This window comes from Procambarus clarkii, chromosome 14 (assembly GCF_040958095.1).
Source record: "Procambarus clarkii isolate CNS0578487 chromosome 14, FALCON_Pclarkii_2.0, whole genome shotgun sequence".
NCBI classification, from domain to species: domain Eukaryota; kingdom Metazoa; phylum Arthropoda; class Malacostraca; order Decapoda; family Cambaridae; genus Procambarus; species Procambarus clarkii.
Window position 1 is genome coordinate 32467544 of NC_091163.1, and position 16555 is coordinate 32484098.

Below are 16555 nucleotides of genomic sequence, written 5' to 3' on the forward strand. Positions count from 1 at the left end.
CACCATGGTCACCACTACCCACCTGGGTCTGCTTGGCCCGCTCAGAGCCGGCCAGGTCCACCATGAAGAGTCGTCCAGACTTGACCTCCTCCCCGGCGCCCTTCAGGTCCGATCTTCGCACGTTCACCTGCAACAGTTTACACCTGACGTTACTGACGTTCACCTGCAACAGTTTACACCTGACGTTACTGACGTTCACCTGCAACAGTTTACACCTGACGTTACTGACGTTCACCTGCAACAGTTTACACCTGACGTTACTGACGTTCACCTGCAACAGTTTACACCTGACGTTACTGACGTTCACCTGCAACAGTTTACACCAGACGTTACTGACGTTCACCTGCAACAGTTTACACCAGACGTTACTGACGTTCACCTGCAACAGTTTACACCAGACGTTACTGACGTTCACCTGCAACAGTTTACACCAGACGTTACTGACGTTCACCTGCAACAGTTTACAGCTGACGTTACTGACGTTCACCTGCAACAGTTTACACCAGACGTTACTGACGTTCACCACAACAGTTTACACCAGACGTTACTGACGTTCACCACAACAGTTTACACCAGACGTTACTGACGTTCACCACAACAGTTTACACCAGACGTTACTGACGTTCACCACAACAGTTTACACCAGACGTTACTGACGTTCACCTGCAACAGTTTACACCAGACGTTACACACTCCCACCGTCACGGACTGCGGGAGTGTGTATAACTTAACACACATTTATTAAAATAAATTAACTCTAATACACGGTTCGTTAACAGAGTTCCCCAAGGTTGTTACGTTAACAGACAGTTCCCCGTGGTTGTTACGTTAACAGACAGTTCCATAGGGTTGTTACGTTAACAGACAGTTCCCCGTGGTTGTTACGTTAACAGACAGTTCCCCGTGGTTGTTACGTTAACAGACAGTTCCATAGGGTTGTTACGTTAACAGACAGTTCCCCGTGGTTGTTACGTTAACAGACAGTTCCATAGGGTTGTTACGTTAACAGACAGTTCCCCGTGGTTGTTACGTTAACAGACAGTTCCATATGGTCGTTACGTTAACAGACAGTTCCATAGGGTCGTTACGTTAACAGACAGTTCCATAGGGTCATTACGTTAACAGACAGTTCCCTAAGGTTGTTACGTTAACAGACAGTTCCATAGGGTCGTTACATTAACAGACAGTTCCATATGGTCGTTACATTAACAGACAGTTCCATAGGGTCGTTACGTTAACAGACAGTTCCATATGGTCGTTACATTAACAGACAGTTCCATAGGGTCGTTACGTTAACAGACAGTTCCCCAAGGTTGTTACGTTAACAGACAGTTCCATAGGGTCGTTACGTTAACAGACAGTTCCATAGGGTCGTTACGTTAACAGACAGTTCCATAGGGTCGTTACGTTAACAGACAGTTCCATAGGGTCGTTACGTTTACAGACACTTCCCCAAGGTTGTTACATTAACAGACAGTTCCATATGGTCGTTACGTTAACAGACAGTTCCATATGGTCGTTACATTAACAGACAGTTCCATAGGGTCGTTACATTAACGGACAGTTCCATAGGGTCGTTAAATTAACAGACAGTTCCATATGGTCGTTACATTAACAGACAGTTCCATAGGGTCGTTACATTAACAGACAGTTCCATATGGTCGTTACATTAACAGACAGTTCCATAGGGTCATTACATTAATAGAGTTCCACATGGTCGTTACATTAACAGACAGTTCCATAGGGTCATTACATTAACAGAGTTCCACGTGGTCGTTACGTTAACAGACAGTTCCACGTGGTCGTTTATTAAGAGACTGTTCCATTATTCGTAACTAAGGAATAAAGAATTTGCCTCTCTTCTTCAGCCAAGCACAGTGATCGAACTGAAACTCTCGCTGCCAAGTCATGTGGGAATAATAGGAAATGACATTGCAGACGAAGCTGCAAAACTTGCAACTAAGCGAAGAAATGTAGACATTTATATACACAGAGTCTATCACAGATTAAGAAAGTAATTAGAAATAGAGCAATGCAGATGATGTACAGTGACCACAACACAGCAGTTTCAATATCAGGATCTGCGGGTTGGTACAAGAATTCAACGAAATACGGACCACTTATTTTGATGAAAGGGAGCAGTGGAACAACAGAAGTACACTTACATCGTATCAGGCTTGGATACCCATGTGCATGGGAAATAGGCTTACAGGGTACAAAGGACGAGAGGAAATGTCAGCACTGTGGAGAAATGTCCGACAGACCACTGGAGCATTATCTAACACAGTGCACAGTTACAAACCCATGAAGATTTTAACTTAGATTCAACACAGAAGAAGAAATTGGTTAAACAAATGGGGCATAATTTTACTGAAGCGACCATACGAGTCATAAATACTCACACTCCGCCCAAGTAAAACAGAAGCAAGCAACACTTATTGGGCCAGCCAGAGGCTTAGGGCCCGTGCAGGAATGTCCCTGCAAAACAAAAAAGGGTTCGCGATGTCACAGCTCCACACTCAAGTCCCAAGAGGACTTGACGACCCACGATCAGAGAGGTGTTCCCCTGGGTGATTGTTCACACAATGCCAGACCCTCGGCCAGCCACACGACCTGGTACACCCTTGGCCTTTGTCTGGAGAGAAAGACGGGCTTAACCCAATCAAATGCAACTTTCGGAGCCGACCAATCGCAGGGCAGCTATTATGCACATATAGCAATTGTTCTGGAAGATTCCAGAATCTGTACAGTGGTGTTGGTGACTCCAGCAGGGTAAGTTACCTTACTCACCCGCATAAGGCGGCTGTAGGAGCTGACCTCACCCACATGGGGCGGCTGTAGGAGCTGACCTCACCCACATGGGGTGGCTGTAGGAGCTGACCTCACCCACATGGGGCGGCTGTAGGAGCTGACCTCACCCACATGGGGCGGCTGTAGGAGCTGACCTCACCCGCTAGGAGGCGGGGTGAGGCCAGACAGTAGCTTCACACTCAGTGAGTGGCCTCTTGTGCCACTGGGCTCCTCTCCTCCAGTGCTGGACCTTCCACACCAGCCCACATGCTTAGCTGCCAGTGCTGCTGGAAGCTTGCAATGACACCATCACAGCCATCATGGTGCCATGTTGACACAACCCATGACAGCCATCATGGTGCCATGTTGACACAACCCATGACAGCCATCATGGTGCCATGTTGACACAAGCCATGACAGCCATCATGGTGCCATGTTGACACAACCCATGACAGCCCTCATGGTGCCATGTTGACACAAGCCATGACAGCCATCATGGTGCCATGTTGACACAAGCCATGACAGCCATCATGGTGCCATGTTGACACAAACCATGACAACCATCATGGTGCCATGTTGACACAAGCCATGACAGCCATCATGGTGCCATGTTGACACCAGCCATGACAACCAATACCCTACACGGTTGGGCTGCCACATACCCAAGCCTGTGCACAAACGTGCACGCTGTCATAAAACTCTACTTGTGCACACAACTGCACATGTCAACACATTGTGAATTCTCAACTCTGAGACCTGTCAATGGTTGAGGCTGTCAATAATTGAGGCTGTCAATGGTTGAGGCTGTCAACGGTTGAGGCTGTCAACGGTTGAGGCTGTCAATGGTTGAGGCTGTCAATGGTTGAGGCTGTCAATGGTTGAGGCTGTCAATGGTTGAGGCTGTCAATGGTTGAGGCTGTCAATGGTTGAGGCTGTCAATGGCTGAGGCTGTCAATGGTTGAGGCTGTCAACGGTTGAGGCTGTCAACGGTTGAGGCTGTCAATGGTTGAGGCTGTCAATGGTTGAGGCTGTCAATGGTTGAGGCTGTCAATGGTTGAGGCTGTCAATGGCTGAAGCTGTCAATGGTTGAGGCTGTCAACGGTTGAGGCTGTCAATGGTTGAGGCTGTCAATGTCTGAGGCTGTCAATAGTTGAGGCTGTCAATGGTTGAGGCTGTCAATGGTTGAGGCTGTCAATGGTTGAGGCTGTCAATGGCCGAGGCTGTCAATGGTTGAGGCTGTCAATGGTTGAGGCTGTCAATGGTTGAGGCTGTCAATGGTTGAGGCTGTCAATGGTTGAGGCTGTCAATGGTTGTGGCTGTCAATGGCTGAGGCTGTCAATGGTTGAGGCTGTCAACGGTTGAGGCTGTCAATGGTTGAGGCTGTCAATGGCTGAGGCTGTCAATGGCTGAGGCTGTCAATGGTTGAGGCTGTCAATGGTTGAGGCTGTCAATGGTTGAGGCTGTCAATGGTTGAGGCTGTCAATGGTTGAGGCTGTCAATGGTAGTGTCTGGGGCAGGTGGACCATGGTAGTGTCTGGGGCAGGTGGACCATGGTAGTGTCTGGGGCAGGTGGACCATGGTAGTATCTGGGGCAGGTGGACCATGGTAGTGTCTGGGGCAGGTGGACCATGGTAGTGTCTGGGGCAGGTGGACCATGGTAGTGTCTGGGGCAGGTGGACTATGGTAGTGTCTGGGGCAGGTGGACCATGGTAGTGTCTGGGGCAGGTGGACCATGGTAGTGTCTGGGGCAGGAGGACTATGGTAGTGTCTGGGGCAGGTGGACCATGGTAGTGTCTGGGGCAGGTGGACCATGGTAGTGTCTGGGGCAGGTGGACCATGGTAGTGTCTGGGGCAGGTGGACCATGGTAGTGCCTGGGGCAGGTGGACCATGGTAGTGTCTGGGGCAGGAGGACCATGGTAGTGTCTGGGGCAGGTGGACCATGGTAGTGTCTGGGGCAGGAGGACCATGGTAGTGTCTGGGGCAGGAGGACCATGGTAGTGTCTGGGGCAGGTGGACCATGGTAGTGTCTGGGGCAGGAGGACCATGGTAGTGTCTGGGGCAGGTGGACCATGGTAGTGTCTGGGGCAGGTGGACCATGGTAGTGTCTGGGGCAGGAGGACCATGGTAGTGTCTGGGGCAGGAGGACCATGGTAGTGTCTGGGGCAGGTGGACCATGGTAGTGTCTGGGGCAGGAGGACCATGGTAGTGTCTGGGGCAGGAGGACCATGGTAGTGTCTGGGGCAGGTGGACCATGGTAGTGTCTGGGGCAGGAGGACCATGGTAGTGTCTGGGGCAGGTGGACCATGGTAGTGTCTGGGGCAGGAGGACCATGGTAGTGTCTGGGGCAGGTGGACCATGGTAGTGTCTGGGGCAGGAGGACCATGGTAGTGTCTGGGGCAGGTGGACCATGGTAGTGTCTGGGGCAGGTGGACCATGGTAGTGTCTGGGGCAGGTGAACTATGGTAGTGTCTGGGCCAGGTGGGCCATGGTAGTGTCTGGGGCAGGTGGACCATGGTAGTGTCTGGGGCAGGTGGACCATGGTAGTGTCTCGGGCAGGTGTCTGGGGCAGGAGGACCATGGTAGTGTCTGGGGCAGGTGGATCATGGTAGTGTCTCGGGCAGGTGGACCATGGTAGTGTCTGGGGCAGGTGGACCATAGTAGTGTCTGGGGCAGGTGGACCATGGTAGTGTCTGGGGCAGGTGGACCATGGTAGTGTCTGGGGCAGGTGGACCATGGTAGTGTCTGGGGCAGGTGGACCATGGTAGTGTCTCGGGCAGGTGGACCATGGTAGTGTCTGGGGCAGGTGTCTGGGGCAGGTGGACCATGGTAGTGTCTTGGCCAGGTGGACCATGGTAGTGTCTGGGGCAGGTGGACCATGGTAGTGTCTGGGGCAGGTGGACCATGGTAGTGTCTGGGCCAGGTGGACCATGGTAGTGTCTGGGGCAGGAGGACCATGGTAGTTTCTGGGGCAGGTGGACCATGGTAGTGTCTGGGGCAGGTGGACCATGGTAGTGTCTGGGGCAGGTGGACCATGGTAGTGTCTGGGGCAGGTGGACCATGGTAGTGTCTGGGGCAGGAGGACCATGGTAGTGTCTGGGGCAGGAGGACCATGGTAGTGTCTGGGGTAGGTGGACCATGGTAGTGTCTGGGGCAGGTGGACCATGGTAGTGTCTGGGGCAGGTGGACCATGGTAGTGTCTGGGGCAGGTGGACCATGGTAGTGTCTGGGGCAGGTGGACCATGGTAGTGTCTGGGGCAGGTGGACCATGGTAGTGTCTGGGGCAGGTGGACCATGGTAGTGTCTGGGGCTGAGGACCATGGTAGTGTCTGGGGCAGGTGGACCATGGTAGTGTCTGGGGCAGGTGGACCATGGTAGTGTCTGGGGCAGGTGAACCATGGTAGTGTCTGGGCCAGGTGGGCCATGGTAGTGTCTGGGGCAGGTGGACCATGGTAGTGTCTGGGGCAGGTGGACCATGGTAGTGTCTCGGGCAGGTGTCTGGGGCAGGAGGACCATGGTAGTGTCTGGGGCAGGTGGACCATGGTAGTGTCTGGGCCAGGTGGACCATGGTAGTGTCTGGGGCAGGTGGTCCATGGTAGTGTCTGGGGCAGGTGGACCATGGTAGTGTCTGGGGCAGGTGTCTGGGGCAGGAGGACCATGGTAGTGTCTGGGGCAGGTGGACCATGGTAGTGTCTGGGGCAGGTGGACCATGGTAGTGTCTGGGGCAGGTGGACCATGGTAGTGTCTGGGGCAGGTGGACCATGGTAGTGTCTGGGGCAGGAGGACCATGGTAGTGTCTGGGGCAGGTGGACCATGGTAGTGTCTGGGGCAGGAGGACCATGGTAGTGTCTGGGGCAGGTGGACCAGGGTAGTGTCTGGGGCAGGAGGACCATGGTAGTGTCTGTGGCAGGTGGACCATGGTAGTGTCTGGGCCAGGTGGACCATGGTAGTGTCTGGGGCAGGTGGTCCATGGTAGTGTCTGGGGCAGGTGTCTGGGGCAGGTGGTCCATGGTAGTGTCTGGTGCAGGTGTCTGGGGCAGGTGTCTGGGGCAGGTGTCTGGGGCAGGTGGACCATGGTAGTGTCTGGGGCAGGTGTCTGGGGCAGGTGGTCCATGGTAGTGTCTGGGGCAGGTGGACCATGGTAGTGTCTGGGGCAGGTGGACCATGGTAGTGTCTGGGGCCGGTGGACCATGGTAGTGTCTGGGGCAGGTGGACCATGGTAGTGTCTGGGGCAGGTGTCTGGGGCAGGTGGACCATGGTAGTGTCTGGGGCAGGTGGACCATAATAGTGTCTGGGCCAGGTGGACCATGGTAGTGTCTGGGGCAGGTGGACCATGGTAGTGTCTGGGGCAGGTGGACCATGGTAGTGTCTGGGGCAGGTGGACCATGGTAGTGTCTGGGGCAGGTGAACCATGGTAGTGTCTGGGGCAGGTGGACCATGGTAGTGTCTGGGGCAGGTGGACCATGGTAGTGTCTGGGGCAGGTGGACCATGGTAGTGTCTGGGGCAGGTGGACCATGGTAGTGTCTGGGGCAGGTGGACCATGGTAGTGTCTGGGGCAGGTGGACCATGGTAGTGTCTGGGGCAGGTGGACCATGGTAGTGTCTGGGGCAGGTGGACCATGGTAGTGTCTGGGGCAGGTGGACCATGGTAGTGTCTGGGGTAGGAGGACCATGGTAATGTCTGGGGCAGGTGGACCATCTTGAGGTTATCTTGAGATGATTTCGGGGCTTTTAGTGTCCCCGCGGCCCGGTCCTCGACCAGGCCTCCACCCCCAGGAAGCAGCCCGTGACAGCTGACTAACACCCAGGTACCTATTTTACTGCTAGGTAACAGGGGCATAGGGTGAAAGAAACTCTGCCCATTATTTCTCGCCGGCGCCTGGGATCGAACCCAGGACCACAGGATCACAAGTCCCGCATGCTGTCCGCTCGGCCGACCGGCTCCCTTAAATGACACTACCATGGTAGTGTCTGGGGCACCAAGCCTGTACCCCCGCACCAACCCTGTACCCCCGCACCAACCCTGTACCCCTGTACCAAGCCTGTATCCCCGCACCAAGCCTGTACCCCCGCACCAAGCCTGTACCTCCGCACCAAGCCTGTACCCCCGCACCAAGCCTGTACCCCCGCACCAACCCTGTACCCCCGCACCAAGCCTGTACCCCCGCACCAACCCTGTACCCCCGCACCAACCCTGTACCCCCGCACCAAGCCTGTATCCCCGCACCAAGCCTGTACCCCCGCACCAAGCCTGTACCTCCGCACCAAGCCTGTACCCCCGCACCAACCCTGTACCCCCGCACCAAGCCTGTATCCCCGCACCAAGCCTGTACCCCCGCACCAACCTTGTACCTCCGCACCAAGCCTGTACTCACGCACCAAGCCTGTACCTCCGCACCAAGCCTGTACCCCCGCACCAAGCCTGTACCCCCGCACCAAGCCTGTACCCCTGCACCAAGCCTGTATTTCCGCACCAAGCCTGTAGTCCCGCACCAAGCCTGTACCCCCGCACCAACCATGTATCCCCGCACCAACCCTGTACCCCCGGACCAAGCCTGTACTCTCGCACCAAGCCTGTACCTCTGCACCAAGCCTGTATTTCTGCACCAAGCCTGTAGTCCCGCACCAAGCCTGTACCCCCGCTCCAACCATGTACCCCCGCACCATCCCTGTACCCCCGCACCAAGCCTGCACCCCCGCACAAAGCCTGTATCCCCCGCACCAAGGCTGTACCCTCGCACCAAGCCTGTACCCCCGCACCAAGCCTGTACCCCTGCACCAAGCCTGTACCCCCGCACCAAGCCTGTACCCCCCGCACCAAGCCTGTACCCCTGCTCCAAGCCTGTACCCCCGCACCAAGCCTGTACCCCTGCACCAAGCCTGTACCCCCGCACCAAGCCTGTACCCCCGCACCAAGCCTGTACCCCCGCACCAAGCCTGTACCTCCGCACCAACCCTGTACCCCCGCACCAAGCCTGTACCCCCCGCACAAAGCCTGTACCCCCGCACCAAGCCTGTACCCCCGCACCAAGCCTGTACCCCCCGCACCAAGCCTGTACCCCCGCACCAAGCCTGTACCCCCGCACCAAGCAGAGCACAGTTGCTGAGACCCGTAGGGAACACAAGTGTGGGGGCGGAGTATAGGACAGCCGCTCCCTCTGACGTTACGGGCTCACCATAGCCCGTGCTACATGGACACTCCGTCCTGAATAGCTAAATCTTTAACAATAACAACATCCCTCTGACGGCCAACAGTCTAATCCAACAACACACAGGACTGGGATGTGGGTCCAGTTACTACTTCACGAGTCTCCTCTGGTTTACAACGCACAGGACTGGGAAGTTTACTTCTAAAACATGCAGGTCTGGTCTACAGCTCTTAGGCGTTATATTACTGTTAACAGGATCCAACTGGATAGCTAATGTTGTAAACTAAATTTGAGAAGGGGAGCTCTTGAGGTAAACTAACTAGAAGGGAAGCTAGTGCAGTAAACCCACGAGGACGAGGCTGGTAAACTCACCTGAAGAAGGGCGTGGCTACGAGAGGAGGTCTTGTTGGCAGCGGTGGGCTCACACGTCCTCTCCTTGTTGCCTCTTGTCAACAACTTCATTACCTGCAACACAGAAAATGGGACATTACCTGCTACACAGAAAATGGGACGTTGCCTGCAACACAGAAAATGGGACATTACCTGCAACACAGAAAATGGGACGTTTCCTGCGACACAGAAAATGGGACATTACCTGCAACACAGAAAATGGGACGTTTCCTGCAATACAGAAAATGGGACATTTCCTGCAACACAGAAAATGGGACGTTTCCTGCAAAACAGAAAATGGGACATTACCGGCAGAGTCGAACTTCATTCCCAAAATGTCAATTTCTTCTGTGAACTCCGGGGTTTTGTCACCCATTTGCAAGCCTGTCCGATACGGCATGAGCAGTCTAGTTATCATCATTGCTTCTCTTCTCAGCCGTAAATGTGACCTGCCATCTCCTACCTGGGGGAGAAATTGCTGATATTTGGTGATTGATGAGTCTTGCAGCAGTTGGTATTTCTTCCTGTCTGTATGTAAACATTAGAGTGCAGTCATCAGCATTGGCTTGAGCTTCAGGAATGACATGAAGTAGATCGTTGAAATAAACATTCCACAGCAGAGGGCCAAGCACACTACCCTGTGGAACGCTGCCACCAACTGAGTGGCTTTAGGATTCTGCTCCATTGAGGACAACCCTTAGAGTCCGCTCTTCAAGATACTCTTTTAATAACACTAAGATGGAGCCTGAGATACCTAGGGCTTGAAGCTTCACTACTAATCCAGAGTGCCAGACCCGATCAAAGGCTCCTGCTGTGTCTCGAGCAACAACACAGCTGATCTTGGACTCATCCAGTGACTGATGTCACTTAGTGCAGAGATTTAGCAAGAGATCAGCAGCATATCGGCATTTTCTAAAACCATATTGTCGATCACATATTAGCCGATGATACAAAAATTATATCATTTACTGAGCGATTAATGATTCCAGAATCTTGCCAGTAATGGAAAGCAGTGACACAGGTCTGTAGTTACCAACTACTGAGCGACTCTTCTTTTTGTGTACAGGAACACCGTCTGTCTTCTTCCATAAGGAGTGCCACATTCCTCGAGCCAGGCACAGTTGGAAGAGGCACGTGAGAGGTGGAGCCAACAGGTCAGTGCAGCTGTGTAGTAGTCTTGGACTGACCTTATCTGGCCCCACAGCTTTGCTTGTGTCTAGCGTGTTAAGGAGATGGAGAACTTCAGCCTGCTGCATAACCACTTCAGTCATCCTTGACACAGTGCTTGGGGCAAGATGTGGAGGCTGACCTTCAGGATCAGGGACCTGCATCTTGGCAACAAAGTGGTCTGCCAGTAGATCAGCTTCTCCTGATTGCTGGTTGTAACTGTTCCATCCTCCTGGTCTTGAGGCGGAATTGTGCCCTCACAAGACTATCCCTGCCACCAGGCACCACCACATCTTGAATCCAACCCTTTCAGATGCAAGTTTAGATGCGGGATTGTGTCCTTATCTCTCTCTCTCTCTCTCTCTCTCTCTCTCTCTCTCTCTCTCTCTCTCTCTCTCTCTCTCTCTCTCTCTCTCTCTCTCTCTCTCTCTCTCTCTCTCTCTCTCTCTCTCTCTCTCTCTCTCTCTCTCTCCCTCTCTCTCTCTCTCTCTCTCTCTCTCTCTCTCTCTCCCTCTCTCTCTCTCTCTCTCTCTCTCTCTCTCTCTCTCTCTCTCTCCCTCTCTCTCTCTCTCTCTCTCTCTCTCTCTCTCTCTCTCTCTCTCTCTCTCTCTCTCTCTCTCTCTCTCTCTCTCTCTCTCTCTCTCTCTCTCTCTCTCTCTCTCTCTCTCTCTCCCCCCCCTCATTGTGTAATCTCGTTATGTCTCTCACGCTCTCTCTTTTTTTTAAACTTTCTCTCTCTATTACACTTTCCCTGTCTCATTAAGATGAGAGAGGGAGACCTACATGTGAAAGTAAACACGCGAGAGTAAACACACAAAGATGAGAATATGATGTAGAATACGTGAGGGAAAACGATGAGGTGAGTGCAAGAATGGGAGTATATTTACCACGCTGAGTGTCAACACTATATTTGGCCTATTTAAGCTTTCAAACAGAAATTAATTAATAATTAAATATTTATTAATCTATTTAATAATTAATTATTTAATTAATCTGTACCCTCCAGTTTTCTTAAGGCGGAATAATGCAAACATTGCTAGAATAATTGGTGGAAGAAGCGAAGGTTTGATCAATGCGGTGGTTGGTGCATGTCTGCTGGTACAACAGGTGCGTTCCTCACGTAAACATTGTCGCCATGGCAACCCTGGTCACGTGGATGTTGTTGATTTTCTGTTTTGCTGTCATTTGTGTGTTGTCATGCATACGTACCTGTGGTGCTGTGTACCTGTGGTGCTGTGTACCTGTGGTGCTGTGTACCTGTGGTGCTGTGTACCTGTGGTGCTGTGTACCTGTGGTGCTGTGTACCTGTGGTGCTGTGTACCTGTGGTGCTGTGTACCTGTGGTGCTGTGTACCTGTGGTGCTGTGTACCTGTGGTGCTGTGTACCTGTGGTGCTGTGTACCTGTGGTGCTGTGTACCTGCGGTGCTGTGTACCTGTGCTGCTGTGTACCTGTGGTGCTGTGTACCTGTGGTGCTGTGTACCTGTGGTGCTGTGTACCTGTGGTGCTGTGTACCTGTGGTGCTGTGTACCTGTGGTGCTGTGTACCTGTGGTGCTGTGTACCTGTGCTGCTGTATACCTGTGGTGCTGTGTACCTGTGGAGCTGTGTACCTGTGGTGCTGTGTACCTGTGCTGCTGTGTACCTGTGCTGCTGTGTACCTGCGGTGCTGTGTACCTGTGCTGCTGTGTACCTGTGGTGCTGTGTACCTGTGGTGCTGTGTACCTGTGGTGCTGTGTACCTGCGGTGCTGTGTACCTGCGGTGCTGTGTACCTCTGTACCTGAGGTGCTGTGTACCTCTGTACCTGAGGTGCTGTGTACCTGTGGTGCTGTGTACCTGTGGTGCTGTGTACCTGTGGTGCTGTGTACCTGTGGTGCTGTGTACCTGTGGTGCTGTGTACCTGTGGTGCTGTGTACCTGTGGTGCTGTGTACCTGTGGTGCTGTGTACCTGTGGTGCTGTGTACCTGTGCTGCTGTGTACCTGTGGTGCTGTGTACCTGTGCTGCTGTGTACCTGTGGTGCTGTGTACCTGTGGTGCTGTGTACCTGTGCTGCTGTGTACCTGTGGTGCTGTGTACCTGTGGTGCTGTGTACCTGTGGTGCTGTGTACCTGCGGTGCTGTGTACCTGCGGTGCTGTGTACCTCTGTACCTGAGGTGTTGTGTACCTCTGTACCTGAGGTGCTGTGTACCTGTGGTGCTGTGTACCTGTGGTGCTGTGTACCTGTGGTGCTGTGTACCTGTGGTGCTGTGTACCTGCGGTGCTGTATACCTGCGGTGCTGTGTACCTCTGTACCTGAGGTGCTGTGTACCTGTGGTGATGTGTACCTGTGGTGCTGTGTATCTGTGGTGCTGTGTACCTGTGGTGCTGTGTACCTGTGGTGCTGTGTACCTGCGGTGCTGTGTGTCTGTGGTGCTGTGTACCTGTGGTGCTGTGTGCCTGTGGTGCTGTGTACCTGTGGTGCTGTGTACCTGTGGTGCTGTGTACCTGTGGTACTGTGTACCTGTGGTGCTGTGTACCTGTGGTGCTGTGTACCTCTGTACCTGTGGTGCTGCGTACCTGTGGTGCTGTACTCACCTAGTTGTACTCACCTAGTTGTGTTTGCGGGGGTTGAGCTCTGGCTCTTTGGTCCCGCCTCTCAACCGTCAATCAACAGGTGTACAGATTCCTGAGCCTATCGGGCTCTGTCATATCTACACTTGAAACTGTGTATGGAGTCAGCCTCCACCACATCACCCCCTAATGCATTCCATTTGTCAACCACTCTGACTCTAAAAAAGTTCTTTCTAATATCTCTGTGGCTCATTTGGGCACTCAGTTTCCACCTGTGTCCCCTTGTGCGTGTTCCCCTTGTGTTAAATAGACTGTCTTTATCTACCCTATCAATCCCCTTCAGAATCTTGAATGTGGTGATCATGTCCCCCCTAACTCTTCTGTCTTCCAGCGAAGTGAGGTTTAATTCCCGTAGTCTCTCCTCGTAGCTCATACCTCTCAGCTCGGGTACTAGTCTGGTGGCAAACCTTTGAACCTTTTCCAGTTTAGTCTTATCCTTGACTAGATATGGACTCCATGCTGGGGCTGCATACTCCAGGATTGGCCTGACATATGTGGTATACAAAGTTCTGAATGATTCTTTACACAAGTTTCTGAATGCCGTTCGTATGTTGGCCAGCCTGGCATATGCCGCTGATGTTATCCGCTTGATATGTGCTGCAGGAGAAAGGTCTGGCGTGATATCAACCCCCAAGTCTTTTTCCTTCTCTGACTCCTGAAGAATTTCCTCTCCCAGATGATACCTTGTATCTGGCCTCCTGCTGCCTACACCAATCTTCATTACATTAAATTTGGTTGGGTTAAACTCTAACAACCATTTGTTCGACCATTCCTTCAGCTTGTCTAGGTCTTCTTGAAGCCTCAAACAGTCCTCTTCTGTTTTAATCCTTCTCATAATTTTAGCATATGCTGTGTACCTGTGGTGCTGTGTACCTCTGTACCTGAGGTGCTGTGTGTCTGTCGTGCTGTGTACCTGTGGTGCTGTGTACCTCTGTACCTGAGGTGCTGTGTGTCTGTGGTGCTGTGTACCTGTGGTGTTGTGTACCTGTGGTGCTGTGTACCTGTGGTGCTGTGTACCTGTGGTGCTGTGTACCTGTGGTGCTGTGTACCTGTGGTGCTGTGTACCTCAGTACCTGAGGTGCTGTGTGTCTGTGGTGCTGTGTACCTCTGTACCTGTGGTGCTGTGTGTCTGTGGTGCTGTGTACCTGTGGTGTTGTGTACCTGTGGTGCTGTGTACCTGTGGTGCTGTGTACCTCTGTACCTGAGGTGCTGTGTACCTGTCGTTCTGTGTACCTGTGGTGCTGTGTACCTGTGGTGCTGTGTACCTGTGGGGCTGTGTATCTGTGGTGCTGTGTACCTGTGGTACTGTGTACCTGTGGTACTGTGTACCTGTGGTGCTGTGTACCTGTGGTGCTGTGTACCTGTGGTGTTGTGTACCTGTGGTTCTGTGTACCTATGGTGCTGTGTACCTGTGGTGCAGTGCATCTGTGGTGCTGTGTACCTGTGGTGCTGTGTACCTGTGGTACTGTGTACCTGTGGTGCTGTGTACCTGTGGTGCTGTGTACCTGTGGTGCTGTGTACCTGTGGTGTTGTGTACCTGTGGTTCTGTGTACCTGTGGTGCTGTGTACCTGTGGTGCTGTGTACCAGTGGTGCTGTGTACCTGTGGTGCTGTGTACCTGTGGTACTGTGTACCTGTGGTGCTGTATACCTGTGGTGCTGTGTACCTCTGTACCTGAGGTGCTGTGTACCTGTGGTGCTGTGTACCTGTGGTGCTGTGTACGTCTGTACCTGTGGTGTTGTCTACCTGTGGTGCTGTGTGTCTGTGGTGCTGTGTACCTGTGGTGTTGTGTACCTATGGTGTTGTGTACCTGTGGTGCTGTGTACCTGTGGTGCTGTGTACCTGTGGTGCTGTGAACCTGTGGTGTTGTGTACCTGTGGGGCTGTGTACCTATGGTGCTGTGTACCTGTGGTGTTGTGTACCTGTGGTGCTGTGTACCTGTGGTGCTGAGTACCTGTGGTGCTGTGTGTCTGTGGTGCTGTGTACCTGTGGTGCTGTGTACCTGTGGTGCTGTGTACCTGTGGTGCTGTGTATCTGTGGTGCTGTGTACCTGTGGTGTTGTGTACCTGTGGTGCTGTGTACCTGTGGTGCTGTGTACCTGTGTTGCTGTGTACCTGTGGTGTTGTGTACCTGTGATGCTGTGTACCTGTGATGCTGTGTACCTGTGGTGCTGTGTACCTGTGGTGTTGTGTACCTGTGGTGCTGTGTACCTGTGGTGCTGTGTACCTGAAGTGCTGTGTACCTGTGGTGCTGTGTACCTGTGGTGCTGTGTACCTGTGGTGCTGTGTACCTCTGTACATGAGGTGTTGTGTACCTGTGGTGCTGTGTACCTGTGGTGCTGTGTACCTGTGGTGTTGTGAACCTGTGATGCTGTGTACCTGTGGTGCTGTGTACCTGTGGTGCTGTGTACCTGTGGTGCTGTGTACCTGTGGTGCTGTGTACCTGTGGTGCTGTGTACCTGTGGTGCTGTGTACCTGTGGTGTTGTGTACCTGTGGTGCTGTGTACCTGTGGTGCTGTGTACCTGTGGTGCTGTGTGTCTGTGGTGCTGTGTACCTGTGGTGCTGTGTATCTGTGGTGCTGTGTACCTGTGGTGTTGTGTACCTGTGGTGCTGTGTACCTGTGGTGCTGTGTACCTGTGGTGCTGTGTACCTGTGGTGCTATGTGCCTGTGGTGCTGTGTACCTGTGGTGATGTGTACCTGTGGTGCTGTGTACCTGTGGTGCTGTGTACCTGTGGTGCTGTGTGCCTGTGGTACTGTGTACCTGTGGTACTGTGTATCTGTGGTGCTGTGTACCTGTGGTGTTGTGTACCTGTGGTGCTGTGTACCTGTGGTGCTGTGTACCTGTGGTGCTGAGTACCTGTGGTGCTGTGTGTCTGTGGTGCTGTGTACCTGTGGTGCTGTGTACCTGTGGTGCTGTGTACCTGTGGTGCTGTGTATCTGTGGTGCTGTGTACCTGTGGTGTTGTGTACCTGTGGTGCTGTGTACCTGTGGTGCTGTGTACCTGTGTTGCTGTGTACCTGTGGTGTTGTGTACCTGTGATGCTGTGTACCTGTGGTGCTGTGTACCTGTGGTGTTGTGTACCTGTGGTGCTGTGTACCTGTGGTGCTGTGTACCTGAAGTGCTGTGTACCTGTGGTGCTGTGTACCTGTGGTGCTGTGTACCTGTGGTGCTGTGTACCTCTGTACATGAGGTGTTGTGTACCTGTGGTGCTGTGTACCTGTGGTGCTGTGTACCTGTGGTGTTGTGAACCTGTGATGCTGTGTACCTGTGGTGCTGTGTACCTGTGGTGCTGTGTACCTGTGGTGCTGTGTACCTGTGGTGCTGTGTACCTGTGGTGCTGTGTACCTGTGGTGCTGTGTACCTGTGGTGTTGTGTACCTGTGGTGCTGTGTACCTGTGGTGCTGTGTACCTGTGGTGCTGTGTGTCTGTGGTGCTGTGTACCTGTGGTGCTGTG

The 16555-nt window shown here is 53.1% G+C and overlaps 1 protein-coding gene across 1 annotated transcript in view; it reads right to left on the reverse strand.

The window, feature by feature from the left end:
• LOC123771022 (uncharacterized) overlaps positions 1–16555 on the reverse strand; it is a 570661-nt gene that overhangs the window by 246621 nt on the left and 307485 nt on the right. The window contains exons 6-7 of the mRNA XM_069324755.1: positions 9310–9402; positions 23–127 (exon numbers count right to left, since the gene is read on the reverse strand). Of these exons, the coding sequence (XP_069180856.1) occupies positions 23–127; positions 9310–9402 (198 nt within the window). The remainder of the gene's footprint in view (positions 1–22; positions 128–9309; positions 9403–16555) is intronic.